General features: G+C 37.4%; 1 protein-coding gene across 22 annotated transcripts in view; it reads right to left on the bottom strand.

Moving 5' to 3' along the window:
- mark3a (MAP/microtubule affinity-regulating kinase 3a) overlaps positions 1-22,563 on the bottom strand; it is a 75,398-nt gene that overhangs the window by 29,484 nt on the left and 23,351 nt on the right. For 14 of the 22 annotated variants that reach the window (XM_051960198.1, XM_051960461.1, XM_051960377.1 and 11 more), the window contains exons 5-9: positions 19,893-19,958; positions 13,283-13,353; positions 11,018-11,074; positions 5,806-6,042; positions 2,509-2,649 (exon numbers count right to left, since the gene is read on the bottom strand). In XM_051960198.1, the coding sequence (XP_051816158.1) occupies positions 2,509-2,649; positions 5,806-6,042; positions 11,018-11,074; positions 13,283-13,353; positions 19,893-19,958 (572 nt within the window). The remainder of the gene's footprint in view (positions 1-2,508; positions 2,650-5,805; positions 6,043-11,017; positions 11,075-13,282; positions 13,354-19,892; positions 19,959-22,563) is intronic. The other 8 variants (XM_051960328.1, XM_051960953.1, XM_051960577.1 and 5 more) reach the window with 1 other exon arrangement.

Here is a 22,563-nt window from a genome sequence, read left to right as displayed (position 1 = left end):
CTCTCTCCTTCTTCATGGTTGTTCTGTTTCCACAGATATAATTAATTCCTTTTTTTCTAATAGTTTCTGGTTCTGATAAATGGTGTAAATTTGATACTTTTCATTAAAGAAACGTGATTTTTAAACCGACTGGACAGCTCTGAGGTTCAGAGTAAAGGTTTCTTGAATATTTTCCTGAATCTTCCATGCATACCTCATGAAGTTGTCTCAGATTTTTGCAAAAACGCAGCTTCTCTAAGATTCTAAGTGGTAAATAGTGATTTCTATCACGTTGATCACAGTCTTTCTTTGGGATTTTGTTCCACTCCACTTCAGTGACGCTCTGCAGGTTTTTGAGGTTGGACGTGGAACATTCGGATTCGACTTTACAGCCTTTAAACGTCTCATCGGAAGCCACAAAGTGCAACTGAAAGTCCTCACTGAGCCTTTTGGTTTCAGTCACTCGACTAATAACTGACTGGAGAACTCCTGAATCAGCTGTTCTCAGTTTTAAGAGTCACAGAACGCTCCAGAACCATTTGGAAACGTATAGAAGCTGCATTTTCTCAAAAACCTGAAACATAACTAAAGTTTGCCATGATGTGTTCAAAAACAATCATTTTGCACATTTAGTATGAACACTGAAAAATAAAAACAAAACTTACAAACGACATAAAAATACTTGAAATTCGTCCTTAAAAGTCCCAAATTTAAACAACTTCCATCCAAAAGATACACATTAGTCCAATAAAAATTCACTACAAATCACTGTTGTTCTAACTGAACGTATATCGACTGTTTTTCAAAAAATGTGAAACTTAAATCATAAATACGAAGAGAAAATGTGTTAAAAAACCTGCAGAAATTTGGATGATGGGTAATATTTTTTTAATCTCAGAAAGTATTTAATATATTCATCATCATTTATTGTTTTTTATTGTTTGTTTTTAACTTGTTAAGCACTTTGTGTTACTTTTTGTATGAAAAGTGCTATAGAAATAAACTTTGATTGATTGATTGATCTGAAATGTCACAAATATCTAAACTAAAATCCAGATTTTCTGCTGTGAAAACGTCATGTAAATCAGAGATGTTTGAGGGAGAATTTCTGTCAACATTTAATGATCTCAGCTCCACTTTAAACCTCATTTATCGCTCATGTTTCTATTTGTTTCCACTCTGCTTCATTCAGATCGCTGCTCTAATATCGAGCTGCGCTGCATCTCATTCCTCTGCGCCTTTATTTTTAATTTGCAGCTGATCGATCCCTCTCTGGCTGTTGTTGTTTGTTTCTGCAGCCGGAGCCAAACTAATTATCGCTGTGTGACGTAAGCGTTCCGATCCAGGCCGATCAGGAGCATCTGATGCCAGCAGATGTGACCCTCAGACTTTAGCTTCATTCACTTTGACAGAATTCAGCCAGAAAACGTTTTCCTTGAAGTGAAAAAGCAGCTCTTTGATTGAACGGCAGGTCGGGGTTGATAAGAACACTGCAGCATGTTTTAAATGATTCAGTGGAGAGATAATCATTAGGACTTTGATCCGTGGAACAATCGCTGCCTCTGACATCAAACCTTTGACTGTTTGAACCTCAGCACATGTTCCCGCTGTCTAAATATTTCTACTGGGGGATAAAATGTGGAAAACTAAACGTCTAACTGGGATCTGACACACTGTGACCTTTGATAGAAACACCTTGGTCTCTTTATTCCATTAAAACTGCCGGCGTTTTTTTTTAGTTTTTCCATTTTATGTGCATCTTGGAAGAATTTCTGTTCCGAGTTTGTGTTTTATCACCTTAACCCTTTAAGACGGAGACATATCCTTACATTTCTACATACTCTAGTGCTATTTTTTGGAGTATTTTCATCTTCTTTACATCAATATAACCCTTATATCCCAAGTTTAAAAAATATCTATTAACTTATGTCTTAAGTTCTACAATAAATTGCCTAAAAGTGCAATAAACTTAAAAAGAAAATGGCAAGTTCGAGCTGCGCGCTCGACTAGTCATTGTCTGAGTTGCAAAAGCAATAGGCCCTTCGCCCCGGGCTACCAGGGGCTCGGGCCTAATAATAATCTTAATGTGTGAAGTTCTATTGTGATATATGTAATATTTAATGCATATAACGGTCCTGTCTCACCTTAAATGAAACACTTTAGAAATCACATTTTCGTACTCAAGATTTTTTGGTTTTGCTGCCAGTTTTCTAAAAACCTGCAGCATCATTTGTAATATCTCAGCTCTGATTTCTGTGTTTTTTCTGCTTATCTCTTTAATTATTTGTACATGTTCTCTTCTATCCAACTGTGAGGAATCCTGGACTCATAAAAACACAAAAGACGACTTCGGTGCGAACACAGAAAGATGGCGATGCATTATTCACGACACCGGAGAGGAGGAGGAGGAGGAGGAGAAGTCGGGACGGTGGTGATGCAGAGGGGAGGACCGACAGGAGGGAGGAGGTGGAGGAAACATTCTCCAACGGTGCTGACGTGCTGAAGTTAAGAAGAGAGAGGTATATTTACATTTTCTGCGTCCTCCCTCACCTCGAGAGTACCGCGCTTGCCCGGGTTCAGCACCAGGAAGCGCTTCAGGAGGTTCTCGCAGTCCGTGGACATGTAGAAGGGGATTCTGTATTTTCCTCTGAGCACACGCTCCCGCAGCTCCTGCAGGAAAACAACCGGAAAGAGTCAGAAAGAAACGTCGGATCTGAGCAAAAACAACACGCCGACAGATCCGAGTGTCATTCCAGAGTGAAGCAGAGCTGCTAAGAGCTGATGGATCCTGAAGAACGCTGCTGAAGATGAACGGTCGATTTGTTGACTCAACCGAGGAGAGATAAACAGACTATTTGCTGAATTATGGTTTAATCTCCTTAACTCTGAAGATTTTCCCTGAAAACTGAGACAAGAACATCGATTCACAGTGACAAACAGTCAAACTTCAGGGGTTTCTGGGTGTTTTTGCTTATTTTTCCCCACAATAAAAAAATATCTTAACATGTCTTTAATCATACCAGTAAAAAGAAAAGATCCTAAATGCACATTCAGGTGTGTATTTTACAGTCTAGTGGGCATTAAACTACTTCTTAAAATTCATTTTTATGGACTTGCTTTCATGTGAAGTGTATTATTATATTAATGCAACATTTTGTGTCTTAAATGAGAAAATATCTCATTTGTATAATGACACCCAACTCTAAAAATACAGGAAATATTCTCATATTGCTCATATATCCAATATATAATTTTTAGATGATGTATTTTGTACTTTTAAATAGTGTTTTCCAATTAAAAAAAAAAACAATAGAATTTTGCAATATATATATCTTTAAAGGCTGTTTTCCCTTTTTTTTTTCCAGACACAAATTTCCTCCTCAGTATCACTAAAATCCTCCAAACTGTCCCGTTTTTCTTTTATTGCTCACAGCCTAATTCAGAAAACATTATATTCTGGGAACTTTCAGATTTTTCTCCTATTTTGAGCCAGAAATTTCCACATCAGTAGAACTTAGATTCACAAAACTTGAAAATTCCACTAAAAGCTGTTTGGATAATTATTTTAGCATTAACGTTATGAGAATTTAAGTAAAACATGGGATTTGCCTCTGTCTTGGTCGTACATCTTTCAAAAAGGAAAAAAACAATCATTTTAAAACCATTACAAAAACCTCTACTACACCACTGAGCCTATCTTCAGAGTAATTTCACTAAATTTAATTTTAAGATCTTATTTTGTTCGTGATAAGGATGAGCCATTCATGCTGTATTTATTTCCCCAGAAAAAAAATCAGGACTTTCCACATTTTTTATCATTTAATGTGCTAAAACTTTTTACATTAGCCTTTAGTTACCTGTTATGAAACTGTATTTCCCCTTAAACACTGATATAAGAGACATTTAAAAAAAAAAAAAACTGTCGTTCTGGATTCTAGCACTAATAAAATCACGCTGGTTGGAAAATCAGATTACTACAACTAGAGTCACCAGAAAGGGGAAGTTGTGCGGCTGATTGCGATGCGGTCGGCCAACATTAGAGAACAAAAGGAGCTTTGTTTTGTTTTCAACAGAGAGAAAATGGGTGAAGAAATCAGTAAAAATATCCATTTGCACAAATTTAATTCATTTTGTGCAAATATTTACAACTACAAAGATCTGATTGTGCGCTTTTTCTTGTGATTTGACATGGATGTAGTTAGCATAACGGCTAGCAATCGACTGAGGAGGTCAGCTGCGGCTCTTAGCATGTGGCTAACGCTATCCACAGCACCGTAATGTCTTTTTAAAATCAGATTAACTTGAATTATGCGTTTTAACTGACAGACATGTCTCTCCAGCAGAGGAACAACCTGCAAAAACTGAACAAGAAGCACAAACATCAACACAAATCAGGACTTTAGCTGCTTTCACAGTGGTTGAGGCTAAGCTAACGGCTAAGCTAGGAGGTAGATTAACCTGAAACAGAGTCCGGAAAACATCAATCACGCTTAAAGGCCTGAGCCTTTAGTGGGTAATAAAAGATAGAAGACGGACTTAACAAGATTAAGAAAACAGAAATAGATGTGCAGCAAACAAACTGATCAATCTTAATCGATCGATTTCACAGCGACAGAAGAGAACGTCCTAACGTCATCCCTCCTGCTATTACTGGACAGATTCAGTTACAGTAATTATAATTATTGAAGTCATGTAGCTAAAACTGACGGCTTCTCTGCCATCACACGCTGTTAATATTTAAAATATATCGGCTGCAAATACAGTCGTGCTCGTAAGTTATTATACCCTGGAAGAATCGTTAAAATATTCACCATTCTTTAATGAAAACATGAACGATCAAGCAAAATACATTTATTTTATTCTAAATGGGATTCAAATTATATGATGAGGCTATTTAAAAAAAAAAAAAAAAAAAGCACAATCATTACATAAAGCATAACAATAGAGAAAATACTTGGGGGCATTTTTTGGGGTCATTTTCTTCTATATTTAGGTTAATATATTATTACTATTATTGTTATTTTAATAATATTTTAGCTTTATATACATTTTTATTTTTTGCTCATTTTCTTCTATATTTGGGTTTATATATTACTACTATTATTCTTATTTTAATAATGTTTTAGCTTATATATATTTTATTTTTTGCTTATTTTCTTCTGTACCTGAGCTTATATATACACATTTTGTTTATTTTATTTTTCTGCAAATGTTTTCTATTTTTTTTTTCTCACTTTCTTCTATATTTGTCATCACTATAAATGAGAAGTTGTTCTTAACTGAGCTACCTGGTAACAAAGAATAAAAAAATTATATATTATTATTATTTATATTTTGTGCTTCATTTTATTTTTTGCTATTTTTTCTATATTTGGGTTATATAAATATTTAATTTTCTTGTTTATTTTATTTATTCTGTTGCTCTTTTTTTTATTAGGGTCTTACAGGGTCAATACAGTGTATTGCCCTTGTAGCGTCAGTGACATCTTTTATTTTCCGACATGGTAACCCGGCCTATTATTCTTGGATTAAAGCTTCCAGGTCCTGTAGATTCTTGGGCATGAATGGCACGTTTGAAATCTCCCCAGAGACGAGCCATTTAAACCTGTTTGTGGAAGCTTGTGTGCATATTATCAGGCCAAAACCTCAAGGGTATGTATACGTTTGATTGGGGCTGCTGGGGTGATTCAAGTTGTCATTATGACTTAAAAAGAAAAAAAAATTTGCCAGGGTATGAGAACTCATGAGCTCAACTTTCTGCCTTTTTTGATAACCAATCATCGGTATCGTCCCTGATAACCTGTCCACTGATTCAAACGTTCCCACCTTGAGGTTCTGTCCATCGAAGGGCAGCGACCCGCTGACCAGCGTGTACAGAATCACCCCCAGACTCCAGACGTCCACCTCCGGACCGTCGTACTTCTTCCCCTGGAAAAGCTCCGGCGCTGCGTACGGCGGCGACCCGCAGAACGTGTCCAGCTTGTTGCCCAGAGTGAACTCGTTGCTGAAGCCAAAGTCGGCGATCTTTATGTTCATGTCGGCGTCGAGGAGCAGGTTCTCGGCCTTCAGACAGAGAAATAAAAGAAGCTTTTAGCTGCAGATCAGAAACGGTCTTCATCGGTCTTTAACAAAACTCATTCAACACGTCGTCTATTGGAACACATTAAATGAGTTTCATCTGCAGTGTGGTTGGTCAACATGAAGATCAGCAAAGTGAAGAGTGATTGTGATAGAAGCAATTCATCAAACTTTCGTCATTTATATCATTTTTACAGTGGACTTATAAACAAAATGTTACTGAAGTGATCCAAGTCTAATATTGCTTAAAAGCGCAATAAACAAAAAAAAAAGATTTCCTCAGATTTTAAATGCAAAAAGAACGATTGAACTGTCTTATCTGGTTTCAAATCTACAACCAATCAAAAATGAATATGCAATCGTAGCACCGGTAATAGTGATATCTGCTTCCCATAATTATATAAACATGATCAACTGCGATATTAACCTTTAAAAATGCTCCGATCAAAGAAAACAGCACATGTAGATAAAATAATCTGGCTTCACATTGTGTAATATGGCATTAGAAGAACTTTTTTCACTCTTTTCAAACTTATTTTTGCTCTCACAGCCGTCTGAGCTGCAGAAACTGAGCGAAGACTAGAAGCTTCTCTGTGCGCAGCCGGCTAGCTAGCTGTATTAGCCTGCATGTGAGGCATTTAGGGAGCATCAGTAAACTGTAGTGTCTTCGATAAGCAGATTTCCAGCCAGTGAGGTACTTTTACTTATATATTTCATGTTTTGGAGATGATCAGAATTAAGACCAGATTAAAGAAGCTTCTCTGTGCACAGCCGGCTAGCTAGCTATATTTGTCTGCATGTGAGGCGTTAAGGGAACATCGGTAAACCGTAGGATCTACCAGCAAGCAGACATTCAGCCAGTGAGGCATTTTATTATTATAAATTATTTATTATTTTATTATATTTTACCTCTTGGAGATGCTCCAAAATGAGATATTTTAAGATAAGTTTAAGTTTTTTTGATGCATTTAGCAGGAATGTAGCACTCTGGTTGTTTAAATGTTAAAGTTAAATAAAAATGTCTTTCTGTCCAAAAATCTGTAAATAACTGCAATCTCAATATTGGTCAAAACAACTGTGATTATGTCATTCATGCAGCCTCATTTATACCCTAATAAAAGATTTCAAACAAGAGCAGAAGTTATTTTCAGTTATAAATCAATATTTTCTCACAAATTAAAGAATTGTAGACCAGAAAATGGCACAAAATACAGTTGCAACTGTAAATTATTTCATGTCAATCAGTTGTTTGGTAAATAAAATGTCAGAAAACGTCCAAAATCCAAATCTATCACATTTTTGTGATCTAAGATTAATGCTGTGGCTTCATCTGTACATTAATGTCAGAAATGGCTATTTTCAGTTACTATTTCCAACTGTTTCTCTCAAGGTGTTAAATTTCTCATATTTTCATGACTGGTTGATAAAATGGTGAAAAATAATGATGGGTGTTTCCAAGAGCCCAAAATAACAAATACCTAGTTTTGTCTCCAACTGAAAGATCTTCAATTTACTGTCGTGGAGGAAAGAAACCAGAAAATGTTCACATTTAAGAAGCTGAAATCCTGACAATTTGCACGTTTAAAAGAAATAAATTGATTCATCAGTGACCAAAATAGTTGCTGATTCATCTGACAGGTGGTAACTCATCGATTAGTCACTGCAGCTCCACTGAAAAACGCATGATTTTTGTTTATTTTTACCACAGCATAAAACTGAGGACGAAATCTGTCATTATGACGCAAAGGATTCATTTTTCTGTCAATCAGCTGATGATTACGGCTGTAATCTGCTGCTCTGCATATTCATACGACAGTCTGTGTGATACGGTGTGATCCTACAGCACCATTAACATCTCCTCTGTGAACGGAGGTTTCAGCTGGAACATCTGCTCGCTGCTCACACGTAGCTGCAGGCCAAACGCTAATTAGGAAGCCGAGGCTGAGGAATCTTCCAAGCATCGAGCTGACATCCTGAGAGGCTTTCAGCTGCGCCACGGAGTAAACAACAACAACAACATCGACCGACGACGGAGCCTCAAAGTGGCCGACGGGCCCGAGGGACTGTGGTCGGTTTGGTGGTTAAACCTCTTCACAATCACGTGTGACATGTGGACGAACCCTGATTTTAGGTATGTGCTGCTCTCTCTACATGGATCATTCATGAAGCTGCACAGAGGAAACACTTCAGGCAGAGCCACGCCGAGATAAAAATAGAGGCATCAATATTTATCCTTAGCCAAGCCAAAAAAAAAAAAAAAAAAAAAGAGGAGGAGGTGCAGTGTGGTGGAGACTCGAAGCTTCACTGAGTGCAGCTAACTAGCTAGCATGTATTAGCCCGTAGCACCACATGGAATTAAAGCATAGCTGTTTATTAACATGTGAACGGGCAATAAAAATGTTTTGTCCTTAAAAAAATAATGCAAAATTGCTCAAAATAATTGTGAAAATCCCATTTGTGCAGTCGTTGTTTTGCATGGTAACAAAATATAACTTGTCAAACAAGTCGAACGTGGGTGAAAACTAAGGTTGTTTTTTTTAGCAAACTGATTAAGCACAGACCTCAAATTGTCAGCAAATATTGGGCTGCAACTACACAAACGTTCAGGCAGAGCACACACACCGAGAAAAAATACTGAAGCATCAATATTTATCTTAAATCAAGCAAAACATTGGAGGTGTGATGTGGTGGAGACGAGAAGCTTCTCTGTGCACAGTCAACTCGCTAGCATGTATTAGCCTGTATGTGAGGCGTTTAGGGAACATTAGTAAACTGCAGCGTCTATCGATAAACAGATGTTCATCCAATTTAATGTATTTCTACATCTTGAAGAGGTCTTATTTTGCTGCATTTAGCAGGAATGTAGCACAACAAATGTATTTAAATGTCAACCTGCAATAAAAATGCCAAAAATCTGTGAATAATCATCAATACTGATCAAAATAATTGTGATTATCACATTAGTACAGCTCCACAAGAGTTGAACATGGCTGGAAACAGTTACACAATTTTATTTTCCGACATTATTTTCACGCAAATCAATATTTTTCAGTGAATTGATGAATTATAGACTATAAATTGTTACAAAATGGTGAAAAATAGGGCTGCAACTATAAATTATATTCACTATTGATTAATCTAAAGATTATTTTCTCAATTATTTGAGTAGTAGTTGACAAATGTCTTGTTTTTGTCTGCAACTCTGGGATTGTGGTGAATTTAGTGGCGGTTAAATCACACGTGTGACATGTGGATGAACCCCGATTCCATGTATGTGCTGCCGTTTGGACGTGAATCACTGACGAGGCTTCACAGAGGAAACACTTGAGGCAGAGCGCACACAGCGAGATAAAAATACCGAAGCATCAATATTTATCCTTGGATCAGGTGAAAGAGGAGGAGGAGGTGCGATGCGGCGGAGAACACGCGAGGAACGGTTAGTTTCTACACATCGACTGTGCTGCAACGATACGACTGAAGGCGGTCAGAAGAGGAAAAGCCGAGCCTCATTAGCCGCAGAGTTTTGGGATTAAACGCCGCGTTTTGTCAGCGGGAACATGAGAGTAAAAAAGACGAGAATCACAGAAGACGTTCTACTGACGTCAGCGCTGTGACCTTTTCTGTCCAACATGAGTCACAAGTAATCAGTCTCAACGGTGGAAGCATTTTACTCATTTATACTCTGAATATTGATAAACGGAAAAGCTTTTAACAGCGTCGACATGCAGGATAAGTATCTTAACTCATTAAACTCTGTTTTCTGCTGCTACTACATGTTTTTTTACACCGTGGGCACATTTTTCACTGCAAAATGAAGTCCTGCATCTCACTTTCATTTAGGAAGGACAGAAAATAATAATAATACCACCATTAACTACAAATATTTAAAATTGTGTCTGTGAAAGTTTAGCTTGATATATCAAATATTTTCAGCGAGAAAATTATTTAAAAACTGCCTGTCAACACTGATAGTATAGATTTGTCTTCACATTGACCCACATTGAAATTTGATATCTCAAGAAATGTTAAAGATAAAAACCTGAAATTTCCACGGTTATTTCACTTCTCGTCATTGATTTAGAATCTGTAATATTGGACAAATAGATCAAATAATCTCTGATTACAGGCGAGTTGACATATGAAGAAAAAAGCTGCCACGAAACATCTTTTAGCTCAACAAAAAACCGATGATACAGAAGTGAACTAGTGATATTTTATGAACTCTTTGTCGCTGCATGTCACAAAAACACAAAACTAACAAACCGGATACTTTAAATAGGACATACTCGGTCACAAAAATGGGGGGAAAAAAAACAAGATTTTTTTCCAGAAATGATAGAGGAATTTAGTAATTTACATTTATTTTAGTTTATATATTCCAAATTATTGGACTGATGGACTAATAATCCAAAAATTAAGTACAAAAACACACACAAAATTGGTAAATATTCACATCTGAGAGGCTGAAACTCGTAAATTTTTGGTGTTTCCATTCATTTATTTTACTAATAAACTGGTATATTTTTGTTGCATTTTGATTTTTGCAGATTTTTTTTTTTTAATCCTCTATATTCCAGAGAAGTTCACTGTGACTTTAGCTTCACTGCTACCTGTATTTTGTGTGTTTTAAAAATAAAAATGTCCCCTTTTGGCTTCTTTCTTTGTCTTTATCTTTTTCATAACCAAATCCTTGCTAAAATTTAACTGTACGTTGACGTACAAAGCAAATATCTGGAATCTATTTAAGCATTCCTCCAGATTTTGCTTTCTTCTTGCCATTTTCTCACACCGACGGCCTTCATTTCCCAGAATCCCTGATGTTTCCCCGATAACTGCTGCACATTTGACTCTTTTTAACGCCTCATCATGTGGCTGCGCTGCTTTCTGTTCCAGTCAAGCTGCCTCCAGTGCGGTAAACTTTGTGCAGCTACTGAACTGACTCTGGATCAGTGCGGCTCACCTTGAGGTCCCTGTGAACGATGTGCTTCTGGTGGCAGTACTGCACGGCCGACACGATCTGCAGGGGGAGAAGACGAGCAGAGTTTAGTCAGGAGGCAGGTGTTGAGTTCTCAGGGTGATAGAGGATGTGGTCGATGCTGACAGGAAGGATCAAACGCAGCGAAGGTGGGACGAGAGACGCCACACAGCTGACAAAACAGGTTTTCTCAGCGCAGCGGCTCGACTGAACGTCAGTCTCTCACAGACGGAGAAAGAACTTTACTGGTGCAATGATGACACGCATCTTTTAGAGCAGAGGAGTCAAACTCATCTTAGTTCAGGGAAACATTCGGCTCAATTTAATCGGAAGTGACCAGTAAAATCACAGCATAATAATCTAGAAATAACCCCAAGTTTTCCCCTTGTGTTAGTGCACAAAAGTACATTGTAAAATTTGTTCACATTTAAGGAATTATCTTTTTACAAAACATTAAGAACAATCTGAATTTTTTTTTAAAGAAAAATAAGTTCAATTTCAGCAACATTCGGCCTCAGTTTATCATTTCCACATTGAAACTTATAGATCACAGAGTGTCTATAAATGAACACAACATTTAGTTGCAGGAATATGGAACTGAACAATATAGTATTTTATGTAATGATTAAAACTACAAAAGTCAGACAAAAGAAACAACAAAACAAGACAAAATATTACAAAAATGCAACACAAAATGACAAAAATGAGACAAAGGACACGAAACAAAACAAAAACAAGATAAAAAATTACAAAAATGAGACACAAAATGACAAAAAATGAGACAAAGGACACGAAACAAAAACAAGACAAATAAAAAATTACAAAAATGAGACACAAAATGACAAAAAATGAGACAAAGGACACGAAACAAAAACAAGACAAATAAAAAATTACAAAAATGAGACACAAAATGACAAAAAATGAGACAAAAGACACAAAACAAAACAAAAACAAGATAAAAATTACAAAAATGAGACACAAAATGACAAAAAATGAGACAAAGGACACAAAACAAAACCAAGACAAAAAAAATCACGCAAATGATCCAAAGACACTAAAAATGACAAAAGTGAGAAACTAAACATCAGAGATATAAAAAAAGAAAAAAAAAACACAAACGATAAACAAAACAACGATGAAAGCGAAACACAAAGTGACAAAAATAAGACAAAAAACATAAATGACAGAAAAAGGAAACACGAAATGACAAAAATCTGAAACATAACAAAAACATAAGACAAACGACAAAAGACTGACAAAAAAACAACAAGACAAAATATTACAAAAATGAGAAACAAAATGACAAAAATGAGACAAAAACCACAAAAGAAAAACAGGACAAAAAATTACGCAAATGATCCAAAGAGACCAAAGATGACAAAAGTGAGAAGACAAACTAAACAAAAAAGTAGACAAACAACATAAGCGAGACAAAAAAATGACAAAACACCACAAACGATGCACAAAACAATGAATAAACTAAAACAAAAAGTGACAAAAATAAGAAAAAAATTACACAAACGATCCAAAGAGACCAAAAATGACAAAAGTGAGAAACAACAAAAAAAGTAGACAAACACAAGAAATATTAAAAAAAAGACAAAACAACACAAATGATACACAAAACAATGAATAAAGCGAAACACAACGTGACAAAAGACAGACAAAAAACACAAATGACGGAAAAGGGAAACATGAAATGACAAAATCTGAAACAAAACAACAAAAACATAAGACAAACGACAAAAGACAGACAAAAAAAAAACAACAAAATACTACAAAAATGAGACAAGACACAAAATGACACAAGAACAATGAACAATCTCGTACTTTATGATCCAAACAACGTGTCATTAGGGCTGGACATGACTATCTGAATATTTGTTCGTTACGGTGGTATCCTAATATTAATTTTGAGATCTGAATATTCAACACCCGAGGCTGCGGTTTGTTCCTTAAAGTTTAACTCTGTGATCAAACTGGTTAAATGTCTCAGATCTGAGGCGTTTGGTAAATTGAACAAAGCGCGACCGGCTTCTCATCGTCACTAAAGAGTCTCTAGCTCGTTTGTGACGGCGGCTGAGAGGTGAGCGATGAGGAAGGAGCTCGGTTTGGACGTTTGTCATCCGTCTTCCCGTCACAGAGAAGCCGGCGCCCTCCGAGGCAGGACGGAGGACGGCGGCCCGACTGAAGCAGAGCCGGGAGCAGAGGTGTGAAACCAGAACACTGCAGGGGGAGAAAGCTGGGTACCTGTCTAAATTTAGATCTGGCCTCTTTTTCCTTCATCCTTCCATGTGCAACCAGGTAGTCAAACACCTCTCCTGCAACAGAGAGAGAGAGAATCAGCGTTAAAGGCGATGAATGAGGCGTAGGAGGAGAAGGAAAACACAGAGAGAGAGAGAGAAGGTGGTGGAAAACAAAAAAGTGAATCGCGGCTCATAAAAATAAGCGGATATAAATAACTTTTCTCTGCAGCTGTCACCCATGTGCATGGCTGGAGGGCGTTTTCTTGACCATATTGAGGCGAGCTCGGCGCTGCTTCCTCCACGCCGAGCTTCTCCCAGAGGCGCAAAGCTGCCGCCGAGCTCGTCTCCGGCAGCAGACCCTTCCGTCAGCCCACACTCCTGCACACTTCCAGCCAAAACGTGACCGCGCTCGCTCGTGTGCTAATTGAACTCGAGAGGCCGGTGCTCGAAACAGGAAGGAAAAAGTAAACAGCGAGCAACAAAAAAAAAAAAAAAAAAAAAACCTGCAACACAAACGCCTCCCCCACTATCTCCTGAATCCTCGAAACCCTCCCACTGTATTGGCGCTGACCTGCAGAGGCGGTCGGAGGGTGAGTTTGTTCGACACGGAGCTCCAGAAAAGCAACAATTCACGTGAACTCTGTGACTCAGCTGCTAAAGACGGAATGAGGCAGCTAACACTTTGCATGTCGGAGCTAAAGGGCACGACGTGTGCTGAACATGGGGAGAAGATTCAACAACAAAACCAGAACGCAACGAGAAAACACAGGAAGGAACGTATGCTATTAACCCTACTGTTGTATTCATTTACCAGAACCAAAAATTATTTTGTTTGTCTGGAAAAAATAAAAAATCAAAATTCTCCCAAATTTCAGAAAATTTGCAAAACCTTCAGGAAGAAAATACCAATAATTTCTTAACCCTCGTGTCATCCTGTGGGTCATAATTGACCCGTTTTAAAGTTTGAAAATGTGGGAAAAAAATATATTTTCACAGTGAAACTTCTGATGTCCACATTTAAAAAATTTTGGGACATTTTTTGGCGGAAAAAAAAGAAATGATAAGTGTTTTTAAGAACATTTACAAGAATTTTCTTGCAAAATTAGTTTTTTTAAAATAAAACTTTGAAGGGAAACTTTGAAGGAATTACTGGAATTTTGCTCCTGAAGGAAAAAGTTGAAGTCACTTTAGGCCGGAGAGAAGATTTACGACTACTTTGATATTCTTCTTTGACTGAAATCTCCAGGTTCAAGGAGAGAGAAAACGAGTGTGCTGAGCTGTGAGGTCGAATCCAGATTCTGCCCGACTTCTGAGAAAAATCAATGCCAAACTGGGAGAAATATTAGATTTGCGTCATTAAGATCTAATGCAATTGGCCTCCGATCAAAGCTCCCATCTCGGTCGTAATGCGATTTGCTCCTCGACATGCAGGTCTCCGCGATTTGTCGTCTCCGCTTGGCTCAGCAGTTCAAACACGACCTTTCCCAGCGATCGATGGCGAGACGTGGATTTCAGGTGTTCGTGACACCAGAAGACTCCCGAGAGGAGACCGAGTGCTGGAAAGAAGCTGGAGCTCTCAGAGTCGGAACAGAATAAAGGAGGTTTTAGCTTTGTGGAGCCAGAAAGTCGTAAATATGTGGACTCTGTGGGGAGTCTGAGGGTGAAATACATCAATTTACTGTTCGTATTCATCGCCACTTACTCAATGAACCACTAAAAGGACACATTAAAGGCTAATTTCCTGCTACTGTCAAGCAGAGTAAAGATGTGCTTTGCTGCAGAGGATCATTTTAACTAAGTGGAGGAAGTACTTTCACATCTGAGTGATGCTGAACACATTGACTGGATAAACACACCGGCGTCCTCGTGGCCGATATCGCAGCATCTGTTTGTTAGTGCAGAAACCCAGCAGCGTTTGTCCTGCTCTGACGTTTTCTGACTCTTTTCAGCCTCAGTATTGATTTAGACTTCATGTACGTCACCTTGTTCTACCTCCAGGGAGCAGCTTCAACGTTTTCACACATTTTCTAACACCACCCAGTACTGTGAATTACTTTACGAGTCCATAATATCTCATTTTCTTTATTAAAGTCACTTTCTTGGATTGATTCAACCCCTAAAAACTCATCTCTGTGTATGAAAGTTACAAATTCTAGAAGTTTTGTCAATAAAAATAATATTTTACTGCCTTTACCCGATGAACTACAAGACATTTTTCCTCAATGTGGGCTCAATTTTCACCGTTATGGAAACAAAACAACCACAACTAGAAGTAGAGAAAACTCAAAATGTCTTCTGTGCAGTTTGCCACACGTTAAAATATCATGAAGCATAAAAAGACACAAACAAAACTTCCATTTCTTTGATTGTTAAATTAAAGAAAAAAGCACGTGTTAGCATAAAATGGTGGTTTTACACAGTAGATATTTTACTGCTTACATTTCTAATTTGTGAAAACACGGCCTGCAGTTCAATCAAGCAGTCCCTGGGTTTTTGTCATATTAATGTTTTTTGCCACTAATAGCAGAATTGTTTGTGTTTTTACAGATTGTGGTTCAAGTAAATTGATATTTTGGGGGTGATTTGTAAATAAAACATGCAGATTTAGGCGATTTTGATTTAAAATCGTGATTTTAAGTTTAGATTTTGTTAAATTTTAATGGAATGTCACACAATAATAGCCCACGGATCTTCAGAAAGTAGAAAAACTACACATTTTTTCTGTTTTTCAGTTTATGGCCCCAATAAGGGGTGAAATTAGTGCATTTTTCTGAAGATAATATGCATTTTAAAACCTTCACAGGTGCATACAGGAGTGCAGATGTTTCTGGTTTTCGTGCAAATGTTGGTTTTTGTGGACAAATACGTAAATGAGACATGTGGAATGAAGGGATTTTGACTCATAAAGTAGAAAATCCAACAATCTTCTCTGTTTTTACTGTTTCTTGGTCTATTAAAGGCTGTTGTTTTGGTGATTTTGTAAAGAAATAAATGTCTTTCAAACCTGTTCATGGGTTTTAGGGTTTAGAGAGTTAAACCAGGTTTTTATTCAGCTGCAATAAGTTAGACCTGAAACAAAGGAAGTCCTGAAAAAGGATCAACAGAAACATACACAAGAAGTTTTCAATAAATTAGATACATTTACTTGGGTTTAAATGGAACTTTGTCTCAGTTTTCCATATAATTAGAGAACTAAATAGCAAATAAATAAAAAAATATCCACAAAAAATGTAATTATTTCCTGGGAATATCTTAGAAAATACCTAAGACTTAATATAAAGCTTTATTCTGTGCGTGGTCACTGTGAAGATTCTAGTTTCATGCTCTTTCTGTGGACTCTCGCTGATGTCAAACTCTCCGCCTGGAACAATTTTCTCGTACATTCTTTGTTCCTTTCAGGTACAAATCGAGTCTGCAGACGTTATATTCTGCCCCAAGATGTATAAATTATTAACGTGCACATTTATCACGTTGGGCGTTAATAAATCATACTCTGAGCAGATTTCTGTGGACTATATCTGGTCTCTGAGCTGCAGCTGCTGTTCCTTTCAACTGGTTTTTATTCATATATATATATATATATATTTTTTTTTTTTACAGCTTCTGTTGTTGAACAAAAGCAGGAATTATCGTGAGTTCAAAGCTGGTTCCAGTTTGCTTTTTGACACTGAACGACTGCATAAATTTCTGTCTCCAACCATTCGAGTGAGTAACGGGCTGTAAACTTCACTGTAACAGTTGAGACACTCAAATGCAGCTTACCGGTAACAAGAAAAGACTCTGAGCTGTTTACTCTGAAGTATGAAATCAATAAAATATAAAAAAAATCCATTAAGACAACTGCAACATATTCATAATTAATTCAGATTAACCATTAAAGACAGCAGTGCACTTTGAGCTTCAGACCGTAGCGCTGCCTTTCTGCCTTTCTGTCCTCACTGAGATCGTTTGGATAACCTTTGTTGGACTGTCGTGAGCCAAAGACAGCAGGGGTGGCTGCGCAATCGAACAGAAGTTTCAGGTTCTGAATGTAGTAAAGCTGGTTAGAACATGCCATAGAAGTTCACACATTGAACAGCGTCTGCAGCTTTAAGCCTCTGAACTGCAAAACCTGCCGTCGAGTTTGAAAATCATGTTTTTTTTAAGAAGTTGCAAAAATGACACTATTTATCAGAGACAGAAACTGCAAAAACAGGAATAATCGTCACATTTTTACCCGTCAACAGTGACTGAACTATCTGTGGGACTGAAAATCTGGATAGCTCATGTATGATTTCAGCATCAAAATCTATATTATCCAAATATATGGACACATACAAGGAATCTACGGTTAAAAATTACGTTTTTATCTTTGCTCTTAAAGTATGTATGCAAAAACAAAAAAAGTGCAAAAATTAGGCTAGAAACATGTGCAGAACAGTTTGCTTTGGTTTTGCTGTGAAAATGAACCACATCTAAGCTTAATAAAGGTGATATTTCATCATTAATCGCTTTATTCTACATGTCTCCTTTCAAAATTTCCAAAAAATAGATATTTTGCAGCTACAAAATTCTGTAAAAACATAAAAATTCTGCACTAATCAACGCTACCTTGAAGCCATGAATGATTCCGCTACGGCCAACAGTCACATGACAAAATTCACAGACTTCTCAGCTGAACTGCAGGCAGTGTTTCCACAAATCAGAGGTGACAAGTACAGAAACAAATTAAAGTAAGTATTAAAATGTCTGCAGCATATTTTATTTTCTGGGATTGCTAATATCTTCGTACTTCGAAAAATGTTGCCCATGTTGATGTGAAGTTTCTTCAACTCTAGTTTGGTCTTTGGTTGGTTGTACACTTTCCAAAATGGAGAAAAAAACACAATTCCTGCTAGTATTTAGCTCTGAAGTGACACTATTATGTTTATGGAGAAGACGCTGAACACCGTGGTGCTCCAGATGTGGTTTCTATTGTCCATATGGTTCTTTTATGTGTCTTTTAAATTCTGATGATTGCCAAAAAAAATGCCAAAAATATACCTTTCACAGCAGCCAAACTCAGTAAAAAAAAAAAAAAAAAAAAAAAACTAAACTAAAAACTCTGCACTCAACGCAATCTTGAAGTCATACATGACTCCGCTCAGACCAACATTCATGTGACAAAAATTCACAGAGAATTTTTTCTTTTTTAATTTTTGGTAACACATTCACTCATGTAAAAATGTTCATTTAATTATATTTCTGTTCTAGATTATGTCTTTGGTTGGTTGTACAAAAAAAGGCAATTCCTGCCTATATACAGCTAATTCTAACGTGACACTACTGTTGTACATTAAACTCCATGTTGCTCTGGATGTGGCATGCGAGTGAGGACCACTTATTTAAATTTAAGCCTTGATACAATTTTAACAAGCGAGTTATTTAAAAATTCACACACCGTACAGCTACCATGAATAAGTAAACCAGCTCTAGAGACCAAAACTGGTTTCTGTACCAGGCTCTGAACGTGTTTATTTCGGCTGTAACGTTGGACATTTTAACATGGAGGTCTATGGAGAATAACTCACTTTTAGAAGCAGCCTCTAGTGGCCGTTAGATGAATTGCAAAAGCTTCAAATTTCTGCTTCAGCTACACGTACTGTTATAGTAAACGTATGTAACGCTACGTGTCCACGGGGGTACTTTTTTCTTGGATGGAAATTCAGAATGAGCCACATCTGAGTATCGCCCGCTTGGAGGGCGGGCGCTAGCGGGCCGCTAAGTGGTCACATGGCAGAGTTTTAGCTTCAGTCTGGTAGAAGTGCAAACCAACATGGTGGCTCAGTCGCAAACGTTCTTCGATTTTCTTTTTTCTTCTCCAGCAAATCTCACTGGATTTTGGTTGATTTTTTGTGAATGTTCTTAAAGAAAATATAAGTTTTATTGATATATATGTAACCACTTCAGATATTTTTAGGACTTTTTGGAAGATTTTCACTCATTTTTTTTAAAAACATTTGCAAGAATTTTCTTGCTAAATTTGGGGGATTTTTTTGAAATAAAACTTTTAAGGGAAACTTTTAAGGAATTATAGGAATTTTCTTCCTGAAGGTTTTGCAAATCTTCAGAAGTTTGGGGACCTTTTTTGTTGCTTTTTTTCTGACAAGGAAACAATATTTTTTGATGGCCGTAAATGAGGACAACAGGAGGGTTAAGAACATTCACAAAAAAAAAAAATCAACCGATTTTGGTAGAATTTTTTGTGAATGTTCTTAAACATTTTTAACGTTTCTTTTCCCCACCAAAAAATGTTGAAAGATTTTCCAAAAATGTTGAAAATGTGGACATTCACTGCGAATTTTTTTTTTCCCCCACATTTTCAAACGGATCAATTTGACCCTCAGGACAACATGAGGGGTAATGTCAGTAAAGACAAGAAAAGGTCGGCTCTTCCTATGGAGAAGATACTTAGAGGCCCTTGGTATTCCAGTCCATTTCGCCAAAACGTAGCTTGAAACGCATCATAATGCGACGTTGTGTGTTTCACATGAACAATGAATGGGATGCGAGAAATTGACGAGTACCATAAAGTCACAGTCGGACAAGTTTGACATGTTTCAGATGTTTAGTGTTGAGTTTAATTTGCGTCTCACCACCACTGGCGTACTCCATCACCAGGTAGAGCGTCCTCTCCGTCTCGATCACTTCAAAAAGCTTCACTGCAGACAGACAGACAGAGAGGGAGGAAATTATAAATTCAATTATGTCTAAAGATGGGGGAGATTCAGACAGAGGCGGTAATGAATTCATGGGCATGAGCAGGAAAAATAGTTTCCAAACAGGCGACCGGAGCGAGTGGAAGAGGGAAAGCGGAGTCACGTGGATGTCGGTGTTTGAGTGTCGTGACCACAGCGGAGCCGAGCAGCACTCGGTGTTTACTGTACGGGCCAGAAGCTGGGTTTGTTCACTGCAGCAGCTCGCCGATATGATAAAAGACTGTGTGATGAGCAGCTGAGAGCCGCACTGCTAAATATAGACGAGGTGGGACGGGAGACAAAGACGGAGAGGGAGTAGCTGGAGAGGGTGTTGGGGCTGGTGAGCGCTTACTATTATAATCGGTAATTATAATCGCATTTCTGCACAGGAAATTATGAAGTGCAGCGAATGGAAATAAAAAATAATTAGCAGGGAATCCCGTCTCGGAAACCAAACAGATGAGAATTTTGTGGTGCGTGCATGTGTGTCAGAGAGCTTCTGTGAGGGAAGTGGAAAAAATGGATGCTTTAAGTGGATGTTAAAGTGTTTAAACACAGCAAAAGGTTGATTATTCATCAGCTGAAGAGGTAAATATTTGGATAATCGCTGCTCCTCCTAAATTCTAACCTCTAACACACCATTATCTACAGCTGTGAACCCCAGGCTTCTTTCAGGGCAATTTAACTACCTTTACTTTAAAGCTTTTATCTGCTTATTATAGGGACGAACCAAGCACGTTGGATCTTGTTCATACAAGAACAGACTCAGCTATCCAGATCTTCCACCATTACGCGTGATAATACTCACAGATTTGTTTATATTAGCCGTGATATCAAGGGAACAAACAGTTGAAATTATGAAAATGTTTTTTACAGGTATCTACCTTCAAAATACTGGCAGCGGATATATGTGTTCATAATTCTGTTGGGGAGATTGTCTAAAATCTGGTACTATTAGAATCATGATGGTGTGAAACTGTACGACTTATAAATGAAGAATAATATGAGCCGAGTCTCTAAAACAAAACTACACTACTTTTCAAAAGTTTGGGGTCACCCAGACAATTCTCACACTTTTATCCATGTGCTAACATCACATTTTCTAATCATCAATGAGCCTTTCAGCACCATTAACTAACACAATGTAGCATTAGAACACAGGAGAGATGGTTGCTGGAAATGTTCCTCTGTACCCCTATGGAGATATTCCATTAAAGATCAGCCGCTTCCAGCTAGAACAGTCATTTACCACATTAACAATGTCTACACTGGATTTACTATTCATTTAATGTTATCTTCATTGAAAAAAAATGCATTTCTTTCGAAAATAAGGACATTTCTAAGTGACCCCATACTTTTGAAAAGGAGTGTACATGAAATAAAGTTGCTCTGTATTAGCTAAAGTTGCTCTATATTAGCTAAGGTTGCTCTATATTAGCTAAGGTTGCTCTATATTAGCTAAGGTTGCTCTATATTAGCTAAGGTTGCTCTATATTAGCTAAGGTTGCTCTATATTAGCTAAGGTTGCTCTATATTGGCTAAGGTTGCTCTATATTGGCTAAGGTTGCTCTGCATTGGCTAAGGTTGCTCTGCATTGGCTAAGGTTGCTCTATATTGGCTAAGGTTGCTCTATATTAGCTAAAGTTGCTCTATATTGGCTAAAGTTGCTCCGTATTGGCTAAGGTTGCTCTATATTAGCTAAGGTTGCTCTATATTGGCTAAGGTTGCTCTATATTGGCTAAAGTTGCTACGTATTAGCTAAGGTTGCTCTATATTGGCTAAAGTTGCTCTATATTAGCTAAGCTTGCTCTATATTAGCAAAGGTTGCACTATATTGGCTAAAGTTGCTCCGTATTAGCTAAGGTTGCTCTATATTAGCTAAGGTTGCTCTATATTAGCTAAGGTTGCTCTCTATTAGCTAAGGTTGCTCTCTATTGGCTAAGGTTGCTCTATATTGGCTAAGGTTGCTCTATATTGGCTAAGGTTGCTCTATATTGGCTAAGGTTGCACTATATTGGCTAAAGTTGCTCCGTATTAGCTAAGGTTGCTCTATATTGGCTAAGGTTGCTCTATATTGGCTAAGGTTGCTCTATATTGGCTAAGGTTGCTCTATATTGGCTAAGGTTGCTCTATATTGGCTAAGGTTGCACTATATTGGCTAAAGTTGCTCCGTATTAGCTAAGGTTGCTCTCTATTGGCTAAGGTTGCTCTCTATTGGCTAAGGTTGCTCTCTATTGGCTAAGGTTGCTCTCTATTGGCTAAGGTTGCTCTATATTGGCTAAGGTTGCTCTATATTGGCTAAGGTTGCTCTATATTAGCTAAAGTTGCTCTATATTGGCTAAGGTTGCTCTATATTAGCTAAAGTTGCTCTATATTGGCTAAGGTTGCTCTATATTAGCTAAAGTTGCTCTATATTGGCTAAAGTTGCTCTATATTAGCTAAAGTTGCTCTATATTGGCTAAGGTTGCTCTATATTGGCTAAGGTTGCTCTCTATTAGCTAAGGTTGCTCTATATTGGCTAAAGTTGCTCTATATTGGCTAAGGTTGCTCTATATTGGCTAAGGTTGCA

This window comes from Acanthochromis polyacanthus, chromosome 1 (assembly GCF_021347895.1).
Source record: "Acanthochromis polyacanthus isolate Apoly-LR-REF ecotype Palm Island chromosome 1, KAUST_Apoly_ChrSc, whole genome shotgun sequence".
NCBI classification, from domain to species: Eukaryota; Metazoa; Chordata; class Actinopteri; family Pomacentridae; genus Acanthochromis; species Acanthochromis polyacanthus.
This window is presented reverse-complemented; position numbering and strand designations above follow the sequence as displayed.